We start from the raw sequence: 13,630 nt of genomic DNA on the forward strand, positions 1-13,630 counted from the left end.
TAAGGTTACATTTTTTCCACCCTTAGCATTTTACTCAATTATCTTTCACTTAAGAAAATATTCCAAAAATGTCCCAGGGCCAGAGAATTAGTATAGTTCCAGGCCCAGGGAATTAAAAACCTGCACTGCTTCAAAAAATATGTGCCATTAATATGTGGGAGCAAAAATTAAATCATTAAGTGGTAAACAGTTGCATTAAGTATAGCCCAGAATATAGTGGGAAAACATACGTAGAGAAACCCAAATAAATGTGGACATTGAAGTACATTCAAGACAATGATTTTTCAGTGGCTGAAGTGATTGTTCACACTAATTACACATCTGTGGAAATGAAGATTCATTATCTGCTAGAGTAAATGTAATAACAGGTTTTTCTAGACAACTTTATCACCAGTAGCTAGAATGAGCTATAAACATAATAAACAATGATAACGCTTGTTCTCCTATAATATTGCTATAATTTGAGAATGCAGAGAAATTATAATATAGTTACATAAACTCTCCTTTTTGCTCCTCAGGACTCTCACACATAATCTCCAATTTATAATCAGATTTGTTGAACACTGTGTGAAGCCTGGCATTTAAAAATTTAAAATTCCTGGCCTCAGTGTATGGAGACGCTAAGGAACTTAAAAAAAACTCATGACTAGCTCAAACGTATTTTTTTTTTTAAGCCATCTTACTATGTTTCGGTTTTTATTCTTCGTTTTGAAGGTGTCAGTAGTGTGGGCTAAGGCCCACCAGCAGACCCATCAACGCTCACTCAGGGCAGTCCCACCCATTAATATTGCGCGAACCCAGGCCTCTTGGGGTTCCCTAGCTCCGTGTCAACCAAAGGCCTGGGCGGCGACACCCTGTGCGGTGCGAAGACCCAGTAAATCCAACGGGCGTAAGAAAAACACCACTGAAACAGGGGCCTGTACCGCAGCGAACGCCAGAGGGTTTGGGGCGCATCTTCAGGCGCGGGCCAGATTCTGGTCGTCCTGGTAACCAGACACAGAACGCGCGTGCGCAAACTCCCTTGTCACGTGGGGCCGGACCGTGGGCGGGACCGACGCCTGCTCCTTCGGACCCCGGGCCCCTCCCCTCTCAGCGCGGGGCCAGCCGAGGCGGGCCAAACCTCTGCCCTTTTTGCGTGAGGGTGACTCACAGCTCCTGCCCCTTTTTGCTTTGCTTTCTCCTGGCTCGTTCCTTGCACCACGTGCCCTCCTGGCCGCTCCCCCAGCTGCCCTTTCCAACTGCCTGTTGGAAGTTGCTGTAAAATGTCGTGAGGGGCGCTATCGCTTTACGGCTGCCTCTCCCAGGCTAGAGCCCGGGAGCGCCCACCGCCGTCAGCCCTGTCTGTAAGAGTCGGCCCGGCGGAGACGGAGAGATCCGGCGCGCCGCTCCCCTCCCCGCCGCGCCCGTGCCGGCCCCCGGCAATGTGAGCTCGAGGAGGCTGCGGTGCCCCCTGGCCCGGGGTTGAGACGGGTGGCAGGTGCCTGTGAGGCGGGCGGGTGCTGGGGGCCTGCAGGATGGAGGAAAGCATGGAAGAGGAGGAGTGGGGCAGCTACGTGGCGATGATGGACGACCAGAACCACAACAACTGGGAGGCCGCGGTGGACGGCTTCCGGCAGCCCCCGCCACCGCCGCCGCCCCCCTCGTCGATCCCAGCCCCTGCGCGAGAGCCGCCGGGGGGCCAGCTGCTGGCGGTGCCCGCGGCGTCGGTGGACAGGAAAGGCCCCAAGGAGGGGCTCTCGATGGGGCCGCCGCCACCGCCGGAGGCCAATGGGGTGATCATGATGTTGAAGAGCTGCGACACGGCCGCCGCTGTAGCCAAGGCGGCCCCCGCCCCCACCCCCAGCTCCACCATCAACATCAACACCTCCACCTCCAAGTTCTGTGAGTCCAGCCTCTCCCCAGCAGCCTTGGCTTTTCTCCTCCCCACCCGGACGCCGAATCCACCCTTCTCGGCCAGCCCCGCTTCCTTTGTTTCAGGCCTGGGTCTCTCCTCCCCTCCCCGCCTCCCTCCCCCCTTCGTTTGGTGTCTGCGGCCAGCGCCGGAGCGGCCCTGGCTTCTTGTGTTACCTGGCCTAGAGAAGCGGCCTGGTGCGCACACAGCCCCAAGTTCTCCTGCAAATGCGATCTTTATCACAGCTGGCTATCTCGCAACATTAAGAAGCTCTTTTCTTCTCCGTTCCCTCTTCAAAGTTTCGCCCTCAAACGTGAGGGGAAAATAAGGCCGTCTGAGTTGCGTTAGGGAGAGGTGTTTTGTTTTTTTTTTCTTTTTCTGTAGCCACTTTGAAATCTGGCAATTGTGTTCTTGTGCTTTAAGCTAGTCTGCGTTAAACAACTCAGGAATTAGAAAGTTGACTAATATCCACACCTCGTTCTTTCCCTTCTTCAGTGTACACTTTCTGCGTCCTGTTAGAGAAATGTATAAGTTGTTTCTTGGGTAACACCGATGCGGTGGGAGCGACATCCGTTTTGAAGCTAATAACGTATAAAATTACTTTTCAAAGCCTACACACGTAAGAATAAGCCATTTAGCATGTGTCCCAGACCAAGAATATGTTGAATGTTGAACTTTATGTTCGTGATGTGCCTTGCCTTAATGCTCTATTGCGAGCAGAAAGATGGAAGACCAAAATCTCTCTTGTAATCCCAAACTGTCCCTAACCAGGAGGTATGCTTCTGTAGCTAGGGGAAGAAAGTGCTTTTGCTTTGAGTGGGTTTTTTGGGAGGTGGTGGTAGTGGTGAAAAGTGACCATGGCAGCCAGATTTTACTCTCCTATTAATAACTGCAGGTTTTGAATAGCATCTGGTAAAGCAACTGGAGATTTCATTTCTAGTTACTAATTTTATCAAGTGGTACCAGTAATTGTCCAATTAGCTGTGCAGGGAAAATATCTGCCTTGATTCAGATACACAATTACAGCCTTACACTTTTTTTTTTGGTGGGAACAAGCACATAATCTATTTTCCTTCAAGATAAAGCTTTGGTCAAGGACATTCATGTGTAGGTATGGTTGGTAAGAATTGGATATGATATTTTTTTGTATTATGCATATGAGAAAAATATGTATTTTGTGTATTGAAGTCTGTATAGTGAAACTAGGCCTTGGACAGAGTGGCCAGGTGACTTATCTAAATGCTGGCAGAAGCTTGTTTTAGTGCTTAAATGGTTCTTTTGAAGAGTTCAGAAAACACCATCAAGTTAAGAGCAGAAACCAGTGAAGTTAGGAACAAAAAGATTTGCCGAACCAAAAGATTGTTCTTTGAAGATTAATAAGATAGACCTCTGATAAGATTGATCAAGAAAAAAAGATGCAAATATAATTAAGTGAAAAATGGGGAATAACTACAAGCATGAGAATTTTAAAAAAGAATTTTATGAGCTATAAGTTAATAAATATGAGAGCTTAGGTAAAAAGTATAAATTCTTAGAAAAATACAAACTGAATGTTGGTATTAGAAGAAATGGGTAACTTGAACTAATATTTAACAAACTGCAATGGTAAAGACCTCCCCATTCAAAAACTGGACTGAGATCAGTGAGTTGCGTTGAACTTTATATAATATTTCCTTTTTACTAGTCATTCTGGGAAATAGGGAAATAAGATGCCTAGCTCAATTTATAAGATTAGTGGAATCTTGATTTTAAACCTAGATAAGGACAAGATAAGAAAATATAGATCTATTTCGGTTATTAGCATAGATATGAAGATCCTACTTCACGTCTGTGTTAAAGAAATCATGATCCATGGAGTTTAAGAATGTAGATATGATTCAACATCTATTTATTATTAACATAATTTATTTCATTAATAGACTCAAGGAGAAAAATCGTGATTATCTTGATACCATAAAAATACTCGATAAGCTCCAACAACTGTATATGATAAAAACTCTTAGCAAGCTTGGAATATGTGATAACTAGATCAAGGTAATTGCCAAAAACCTAAAGCAAATAATAATACATAATGGAGAAATTTTAGGTACATTCATTTTAAGATCAGTAACAAGGATGCTGTCTTATCACTGTTGTTGTTAAACATGATAAGAAAGGTCCTGGCTAACACTACAAAGGGAAAAAATAAGAAATATAAGGATATGAAGGGAAGTATAAAAACTCATTATTTGCAGATATTGTCACTTAACTACAAGAACTATTAGAATCCAGAGAAACTATTAGAACTAGTAAGAGTTTAGCAGGGTTACTGGATTGAAGATCAAACTGCAAAAATTAGTAACATTTACCATGCTAGCAATAACCAACTAGTAAAGGTAATCAAAAGTAAATATTGTAAATAATAAAAACATCAAAACTATAAAGTCTCTAGGAATTAACACAAGAGTACATAAGAACTTTAAGAAGAAAACTTTAAAACTTGAATAAGGAACTAGAAGAGGATCTAAATAAGGAAAAACTTTCCATGTTCTTGGGATATGTTTGTTTATTATGAGGGTCAGATTTCTCCATTTTAATCTAAAACTTCGATTAAACTGCTATCAAAATTCCAGTTGGTTTGTCTGACAAACTCAGTAACCTAAATCTAAAATTCGTATGGCAGATGGGATAAAGTTTGTGAATAGCTAAAGCAGTCTTAAAGGTTTGTTTTGGTGGGGCTTGCCTTATCAGAAATTAAGATACAGTTTCAAGGCTATAGCAATAAAAACTGTAGTGTAAGTGCATGAACAAAAATAGACTTGGGGAACAAATTAGAGAGCAGAGACTTACCCATGTGTGTTCAGGAACTTAAGATAAGGGTGGCATCATAAATCACTGGAGAAAGGAGTCATGTTAGGAAGAGTGGTTCACTATATGGAGAAGAAAACAAACCTTACGCTATAGACAGGATGGGTTATTGATAAAAAGACCTAAATGTGAGAGCAATTATAAAATTAATGGAAGATATTGTCCCTTCCTTGACAAGGAAGGACTCTTAAAGCTTTAAAAATTTATAAAGGTAAAAAAGTAATGACTTGGATTAAATAAAAATCAAAGATTTTCATTCAGTAAAAGACGTGAAAGAAATAGAGAAGGTATTTGTAGTGCCCAAAATTGATAAGGGATTAATACGAAGACTAGACAAGGAACTACACATCAATAAAAAGAGGGCAGCAACCCCTGTAGAAAAATAGTCAGAGGATATTAATAAGTAGGTTACAGAATAGTAAATCCTAACATGCATAGAAAGAGGTGTTTGGAATTACTAAGTAATCAGAGACAGGCAAATTAAAAGAGTAATAGTGTCTTTTCCCACCTGTTAGTTTGGCAAAAAGTAGAAAGCTGGATGGCACCAACTGTGGGTGGGGATACAGGATTTGCTGGGTGAGCTAACAATGTAGTGGACCTGTGAGGTGTCGAGATGCCCACAGTCTCTGTGGACCAAATAATGAAAGATAGCTGGAGTGTTGATGAAGCCCTGAGCTATGACAGTCAAAGTGTATTTCTGGACTGTAACATGAAAACAGCTTCTGGTGGTCTGTTTTTGAAATAGGTAAAAAAAAAAAAAAAAAGCATTTGTTAGCTTGATGGATGCATATGAGGTACCAGGGATTGTATTGATTTGTCCCAGTAGAGACTGTATCTGGAACCATTACAGTTGGAGTCACCACTTCATTTGGTTTACTATAATCCACAGTCATTCTCCAACATCCAAGTTCTCTGCACTGACCCAGTAGGCTAGTGAAACAAAAGGTCCTAACAATCCCCATCCCACCATGGTTTAAGTCTTTGAAGTTGGTATTGTCCTCTCCAGTTTCCACAGAGCTGTGCTGTTGCTTTGGATTTATTATTTTGTTAGGAAGGAGCGCATCTATGGGATTTTACTCGGCTTTTTTTTTTTTTTTTTTTTTTTACACACTTGGCCCTTCTTATGCTGGTAACCCTTACTCCATAGTTTAGGGAGCCTTTAACTGTGTTCAAGAGCACAGGGTGGGTCTTTGGATTCACTGGGTCCACTCTGAGATGGACCGAAGCCAAAACACTTTCTCCGTATGACATCACAGCTCTTGATCTGACTGGTTTACCACAGTGACATTCTGGTCCTTAAGGGTTAGCATGGGCTTAGAGTCAGTGTTGAGTAACTCCCAAAAAGCCCGAGTGATTCTGTTTCCCACATGTGTTGTCTCCTTGATGAAAAGCTGCTTGTTCTCTTGGGAAGGCTAGGAGGAAGATTTCCAAGTATGCTCTTGATGCAATTTTGTAGGGTCCTTCCTCGGTGGAACCCTTTGTCCCCTTTTTTCCAGGGGCTCTGTGTCTTTGAACAAGCTCAGCGTGTGCATTAGGTGACATGCCATAATTCTTACATTGTGGCCACTTACATCAGGCCTCAGTTTGATATACCTAGAGTGTTTCTGTTTTTGTTTTCTTTTTTCCTTCTAATCAAGTATACTGCCCATCTGTTTTTTCTTAGGACACCATGGTTAGCCACCACCAAAGATCCAAACCATTCTGATGACAGGTCTGGCCCTCTTGCCTATTATAACCATGCCTATGTTATATCTGAGGATTAAGTGCTTCTACTTATCCTTTGTCACTCTGGGAATCTCACTATCCTGTTGAGATCAGGGAGCCCCTTTTAATGGCAGTATTGCCCATCTTTAACCCAGAACTACAAAGGACAGCCACCACGGCAGTTTTCAAGGAAATCAGTACATCTTTCACCAATATATTTAATTCCTTGAGAAAGGGTTTTCTTGGAGGGCATTTAAGTGTGTGTGTGTGGGGGGCGGATGTGATGAAAACACTCAAACATTCTTTGTTAAGTCTGGATTGATTCATTCTACATCCAAAGGAATATCTGTTGTTCCAACCTCTTCTTCCCTCCCTCTTCCTCTTCTTCATTCTCCTTCTCTTCTTTCTCTTTTTGTCCATTTCCTTCTTTCTCATTCACCTTTTCTCCTTTCTCTTCCATTTATGTTCAATAAATTGTACCCGTTTGAGGCATAAACTTTTATCTAGGATTTGAGCAAGCTAAAAGCTAGCCTGTTACTGTCACTACTGGATGCTGGCAGAAGCCAGAGACTCCTGGATCAGAGAAAGAAGTATGTTATTCATGGCACAGAAAATAGTGTGAAAATCAGCATATTTGCATAGGTTTCCCTTTCCCCAAGTCTCCCAGAAGCAATACAGTATGGCCAAGATGGATGCGCCCTCATTGGGTTTGTGTTGCCGCTGAAAAATATTGAACTTGGGGAATCCACTGCTTTTATAGAAAGCAGTAAGCGAGCTTGCTCTTTGTTTAGGGGAAGACATTACCTCATCTTTCAAGGTTACCAGCTATAGAATGGTTCAAGTTCAAGAGCAGTTGGTCTGGGCCTTGCAATCTTAGCACACTCAGCAAGACATGTAGAAGTGCAAGAAGCCCAAGGAAGACTGTCTCTCCTACAGTAACCACTAAAACAATCAATAAAACATTTTCACCACTAAAATACTTTTTATGCTTCTTTGCTTTCAGTACTCCTGCCTCTAGCCCCTCTGCTTTCTGTTACTAGGTTTTCTTACAAATGGTATCATACAGTCTGTATTATTTTATGCTTGGCTTCTTTCCTTCACCTTGTTTTTGAGATTCCTACATATTCTTGCATGTTACTACTTTTTAGGACTGAGTTCTGTTTTGGGGAGGATACCACAAATTGTTTATCTGTTCATACGTTGGTGATCATTTGGGTTGTCTCCAATTTGGGTTATTGTGAATAAAGCTGTTTATGAACCATCATGTAGTTTTTGTGTAGACGTAAGTTTTCATACAAATACCTGTAAGTGGAATTGCTTGGTCCTGTATTAGCTGTATGTTTACTTTATGAGAAATTACCAACCTGTTTTTCAGAATGGTTGTATCATTGTACATTCCCATTAGAAATGTGTAAAAGTTCCAGTTGCTCCACATATTTATTGATATTTATACCGGGTACATTTCACATTCTTGGTATTGTAAGGTTTGTTTGTTTGTTTTAATTTTAGCCGTTTTAGAGGGAGAATAGTAGTATCTCGCTGTGGTTTTATTTTGCATTTCCCTTTTACACATGGCATTGGCTTTTTCATATGCTTATTGCCCTTTAATTTTGTTTGTGAGAATCTCTTTAAGTTTTTCTTGGGTTGTTTGTCTTATTGCAAGAATTCATCATTAATTTTAGATACATATTTTGTGAGATAATATATATTACGAATGTTACCTCTGTGACAATGTCCTGTGAAGAACAGTTTTAAGTTTTGATGAAGTCTGACATCAGTTTTTCTTGTATGGCTTGTACTTTTTTTATTCTAAGAAATACTTACCTCCTTCACAGTCAGGGAGATATTTTTTTTCCTGTATTTTATTTTAGAAATCTTATGGTTTTAGCTTTTATGTTTAGATCTGTAATCTAAGTTATGACTTAATACCTGTGTGTAGTATGAGATAATGATTGAAGTTCTTTTTTTTTTCTTTTATATGGATATACAGTTATTTCAGCACCATTTATTGAAAAGATTATCCTTTCCTCACTGAATTACTTTGGCAGCTTTGTTGAAAAATAACTGACCATATATGTGTGGATCTAAATTCCATTAATCTTTTCTTTGGTGTATTATATTTAGGATTGTTGAATCTTCTTAATGAATTGGGTGTTTGATCATTATAGAATGTCTGTCTTTATCTTTCGTAATAGCCCTTACTCTGAAGGCTGCTTTTTTTTTTTTATAGCCTTTCCCATTGTTTGTTTTGTTCTGTTTTCAGAATTATTGTTTGCACACTATATCTTTTCCTATTTTATTTTAACCTATCTGTGTATTTAAAGTGCATTTCTTGTATACAGCGTATGATTTTGTTTTGGTTTTTTAAATCTAGTCTGACAACCTCTGCCTTTTTTTTTTTTTTTAAGATTTTTATTTTGAGAGTGCAAGTGCACATGCAAGTCGGGGGAGGGATAGAGGCAGAAGAAGAGAGAATCTCAAGAAGGCTCCATACTCAGTGTGGAGTCTGGTGTGGAGTGTGATCCCATGACCCTGAGATCATGACCGAGCTGAAATCAAGAGTTAGATGCTTAACCAACTGAGCCACCCAGGTGTCCTAACCTCTGCGTTTTAATTGGAGCATAATTTAGACCATTTACATTTAATGTAATTAACAACGTGGTAGGGTTTAAATCTACTGTCTTCTGATTTGTTTTCTCTTTGTCCCCTCTGTTCTTTTGTTTTTCTTAAATTTCCTCTTTTTCTGTCTTCTTTTTGATTATTTTTTATGATTCATGGTTGTCTTCAGTTTGGCTTATTAGCATGCTTTTTTTTTTTTTTTTTGCTTTTTTTTAAGTGCTTATGTTAGTATTTACAGTATGAAAATTAAACATATCACAATGTACCTTTAGGTATTAGACCACTTCACATATAATGTAACAATCTTATATCAGTATACTTCATTTCTCCCTCCTGTCCTTCATGCTGTGTTGCCATTGTCATAATCGTACTTCTACGTATAACACACATCAAATATATAGTTACTAACTTTGCTTAAAACATCCATTTATCTTTTTAAAAATTGAGGTGAAATTCATGTAACGTAAAATTCACCATTTTAGAGTGAACCATTCAGTGGCATCTAGTACATTCACAGTGTTGTACAACCACCCTTGATCTGGTTCCAAAACATTTTCATCATCATAAAATAACATCTGGTACCTGTTAAGCAGTTACTCCCCATTCCTCCCTCCCCCACCCTCTGGTACCCACCAACTAGCTTTCTGTCCCTATGGATACACCTATTCTGGACATTTCACATGAATGGAATCATATAATATATGAAATTTGTCTAAAATAAAAAACTGGAAAATAATTCTTTTTTGTTTGCTCAGAGAGTTACTGTTTCTGTTACTCTGTATTTCTTTGTTTGGACCCAAGTCTCTGCCTCTTATTTTTCTTCTGCCTTGAGAACTTCGTTAATATTTCTTATAGTGCAGTCCTTTTGGCCTTGAACTTATTCAGCTTTTGTTTGTAAAAGTATTTTATCTTCATTTTCTAATGATATTTTTGCTGGATATAGAAATCTAGACGGACAATCTGTTTTGTTTTTGTTTTTCAACACTTTATTTATTTATTTATTTTTTTTTTTTAAAGATTTTTATTTATTTATGTGACAGAGAGACAGCCAGCGAGAGAGGGAACACAGCAGGGGAGTGAGAGAGGAAGAAGCAGGCTCCCAGCGGAGGAGCCTGATGTGGGGCTCGATCCCGGAACGCCGGGATCACGCCCTGAGCCGAAGGCAGACGCTTTAACGACTGCGCTACCCAGGCGCCCCATATTTTTTTTTTTTTTTAAGATTTTTATTTATTTATGTGACAGAGAGACAGCCAGCGAGAGAGGGAACACAGCAGGGGAGTGAGAGAGGAAGAAGCAGGCTCCCAGCGGAGGAGCCTGATGTTGTTTTTCAACACTTTAAAAGATGCTTTTTCCATTGTCTTCTGGCCTTCCTTGTTTATTATAAAACATGTCCATATAGTCTTAGATTTGTTCCTCTCTCTAAATTGTCCTTTTTTTCTGGCTGCTCTTAGGGTTATCATTTATGGCTTAAGTTTTCAGCAGTTTGATTGTTATATTCCTTGGGGTAGGGTTGTCTTTATGTTTATTCTTTTTATTGTTCATTGAGCTTCTTGGATCTATAAGGTTTTAGAATTTGTCAAATTTGGAACATTATCATTTTTTATATTCTATTTTATATTATAATTATATATTATATTATAATATATATTTTATATTATAATTTTATATTATATTATAATTATGTTATATTATAATTATATTATAATTTTATATTATATTATAATTATACTAATACATATTCATAGTTACATAAGTATAACAATATTATAATTATATATAATTTTTAAAAAATTTACCATTCACTCCTTAGTTACACATGTGTTAGACCACTGGTTATTGTTCCCTAAATCACTAAGGTTCTTTTCATTATCTTTCTGTTTTTTTTTTTCCACTCCCTGTGCCTCAGTGCAGGTAGTTTCAATTGCTTTGTCTTCCTTGGTATCTAATCTGCTCTTTAATCCTGCTTTTACTCAGCAGGTGTTCCAACTGTCTTTAATGTAGGCTGTCATTGAGTCCAGGTTTCAGTCAGTTGACTGAGCCAACTGTTTATAACCATATCTAGTTGCTTGAGGTAGTACAGTAAATAATCTTTAGTAGTGCATTCCTTTTGATAACTTCAGTCTTATCTAAAGTTGTTCGTTCTTATTCAGTAACCCTAGCATCTGATCCCATGCACATTTTCTAGGTTTCTGTCAACATAAGGTGTTAAAGTCTTTGGAAGTCTTAAAGTCTTCCAAAGCGTATCGTTTTTTTTTTTTGTAATGTAAGCTGACTCCTGTTGGTTTAAATTTGGTACTTGTTCCCCTGGGGAATCTGATTGGGTCAGAGGTTTAGGGGCAGTGAGGGCTGCTTGCAGATAAGGCATGAGGAGATCTGCATTCCCTTGTAGGTTTCAGGTAATGGCTTGACAAAGTGTTCACTTAGGTAATGAGTAGCCTCATGTGTGGAGGAGGGGTTTTTCCTAGGCAGGGAAGGCTCAGTGACTTATGTGAGGTCAGGGTTCCCAGATGATCAGACTCCACCAAGCTGGTCCCATTTCAGGTCTCAAGGCCCTACTGTTCCACAGTCAGTATCCTTTCACTTAAAAGATTTGTCTAAGCTTTGAATTATTTTTGTATGTTAATTGTGTAACTTGCAGGATCATTCTATTTCTGATTTTTGGGCTATATCAACCCTGTACCTATAAGAACTAAGAGGTGGTTTTATGACAGTCACAGATGCTCTTTGGTCTTTGTTCATTGAGCTAATCATTTTCTTAAAAAGTTTTCACCTGTTACCAAATCAGCCCACTCCACGGTCTTTGTTTCTCATTTCCATCGTAACTGCCAGAATGGTCTGCCATGTTGTTTCCTCAAGAAGAACTATATACCCGGTGTGTACAGGTGATAATTTGAGTAACTCTTTTGCTGCTGCCTGCCGTGTACTGTTGTATTATGTTATCTGATGTTGGCACTGTCATCACTGCCTCTAAATCCAACTAGATTGGAAAACCAAAGCCAGCTTCCTGGCTTTTGAGAATGTGTCCTGTCACTACTCCAGTACTTTTATCGATTATAGTTCAGTGCAAGAAGGCACTCTAGATATGCAGAGCAAGAAGATATTTAATACCGGAAATCAGGGCCTTCAAACATTGTTGAGAAGGCTGGAGGTGTGGAAGTCAGTGAGGCTGCGCCACTGAAGCTGAGGGCAGGCTCCCTCCGCTGCTGCGCTGCCGCCATCCGCAGGTCATATCAGAGTAGCTGCCTCCCTCACCCCTGAAGTGGGCCACCAGACACTGGAACTTGGAGCTTGGATGTCACAAACTCTCCTGTCTCTAACTTTACTTGCCAGAATCACCAGCAGCAGTAATACGTCCTTTGCTTACTTTGACCTTCCAAATTGCACTCAAATGTGTCTCATTAGTGGACTCAATAATTTGGGAAGTGTAATTATTTAGTTCAGCTTTCCATTCTACATTGGTTAGCTTTCTATGATAATAACCCCCCAAATCTCAGGAGCTTATGGAACAACATGGGTTTATTCTTGTTTGTGTTACATTCGTGGCTGACAATTGGCTGTGGCTTTTCACATGTCATCTCATTCTCAAGAGCAGCTCTTTTCTGGGTCCTGTCAGTCTTGGCAGAGGCAAACAAAAGAGAGTGGACAGAAGCACTAAATGGCTTTTAAAGCTTTTGCTCAGATGTAGCACATGTTACATCTGCTTATATTGCAAATATATTAAACAGAATAGAATGGTTCCCTGTCACGATGTGTTGGGGATGGAGGCAGGTGGGACTGGGGTATGAAGATAAAAGTGGATAGAGAGGGAGGGTTGGGGGGGATCTTGCATTAACTGATACTGTGCCGTGATCTCAGGAAAATTATTAACTCGGTGCTCCAAAAGTTTTTCTTCTTCAGATGAACAAAAGCTTCACGGGATTTTAAACTGAATTCAGTGAAATTATTCTGTTTTTAAAAATTAATGATTAAAAAATGTGTTAAAATTGACTTTTGAATTAAATGAAAGTGTTAGCTGATTTTGGTAAATCCTGCCCTTTACATCTGGCAGTTTGCAGACTGGCAGATCCTTTTATAAGTGTATCAGGTCTTAAAATACGCACCGTTAGTAGCATCTGTGGTTGTTAATTGGTATCTTCTTGCCTTCCAGCTTGGTGGAGTTGTGCTGCAGTAAGTGGCACCATGATTTGATTGATGGACTGAATTTCATGGTCTCTTTGGGAATCTTGTCTTGCTATTTTTTGACATGTATTGTTCAAAGTGACATTGGTGAAGCTTTAAGAGAAAGCCGTTGTGATGTTTATGTAAGGCCCAGTCCCAAATCCCTAAAGGAAATGAATGCTGCTTACTTCCTCTTTAAGCTGTAACTCTGTGAGCTGTAGACCATGTGTAATTACATGGTAAACTGTTAAATACCATATAAAAATTATTGTTGATAGCCTTTTGTAACATGTCTTAGCAGGACAAACTGGCCTTCTGTTTTTCTTTCTACTTTTGTAGTCATTTGGCTACTAACCTCTGTAGATAGAGTTATAGATCCATAATTTGTAGTTGCAGTTGTGCTGACCAGAC

At 39.7% G+C, this 13,630-nt stretch overlaps 1 protein-coding gene across 3 annotated transcripts in view; it reads left to right on the forward strand.

The window, feature by feature from the left end:
• The first annotated feature begins 1,112 nt into the window (after nucleotides 1–1,112).
• The window catches only part of CACUL1 (CDK2 associated cullin domain 1), a 67,725-nt gene continuing 55,207 nt past the window's right edge, over nucleotides 1,113–13,630 (forward strand). Inside the window, exon 1 of one of the 3 annotated variants that reach the window (XM_040623939.1) lies at nucleotides 1,113–1,881. In XM_040623939.1, coding sequence (XP_040479873.1) covers nucleotides 1,515–1,881 — 367 coding nt within the window. In that variant the 5' untranslated portion in view covers nucleotides 1,113–1,514. The remainder of the gene's footprint in view (nucleotides 1,882–13,630) is intronic. The other 2 variants (XM_040623940.1, XM_008685056.2) reach the window with 2 other exon arrangements.

Source organism: Ursus maritimus, unplaced genomic scaffold, assembly GCF_017311325.1.
Source record: "Ursus maritimus isolate PB19 unplaced genomic scaffold, ASM1731132v1 scaffold_7, whole genome shotgun sequence".
Taxonomy (NCBI): Eukaryota; Metazoa; Chordata; class Mammalia; order Carnivora; family Ursidae; genus Ursus; species Ursus maritimus.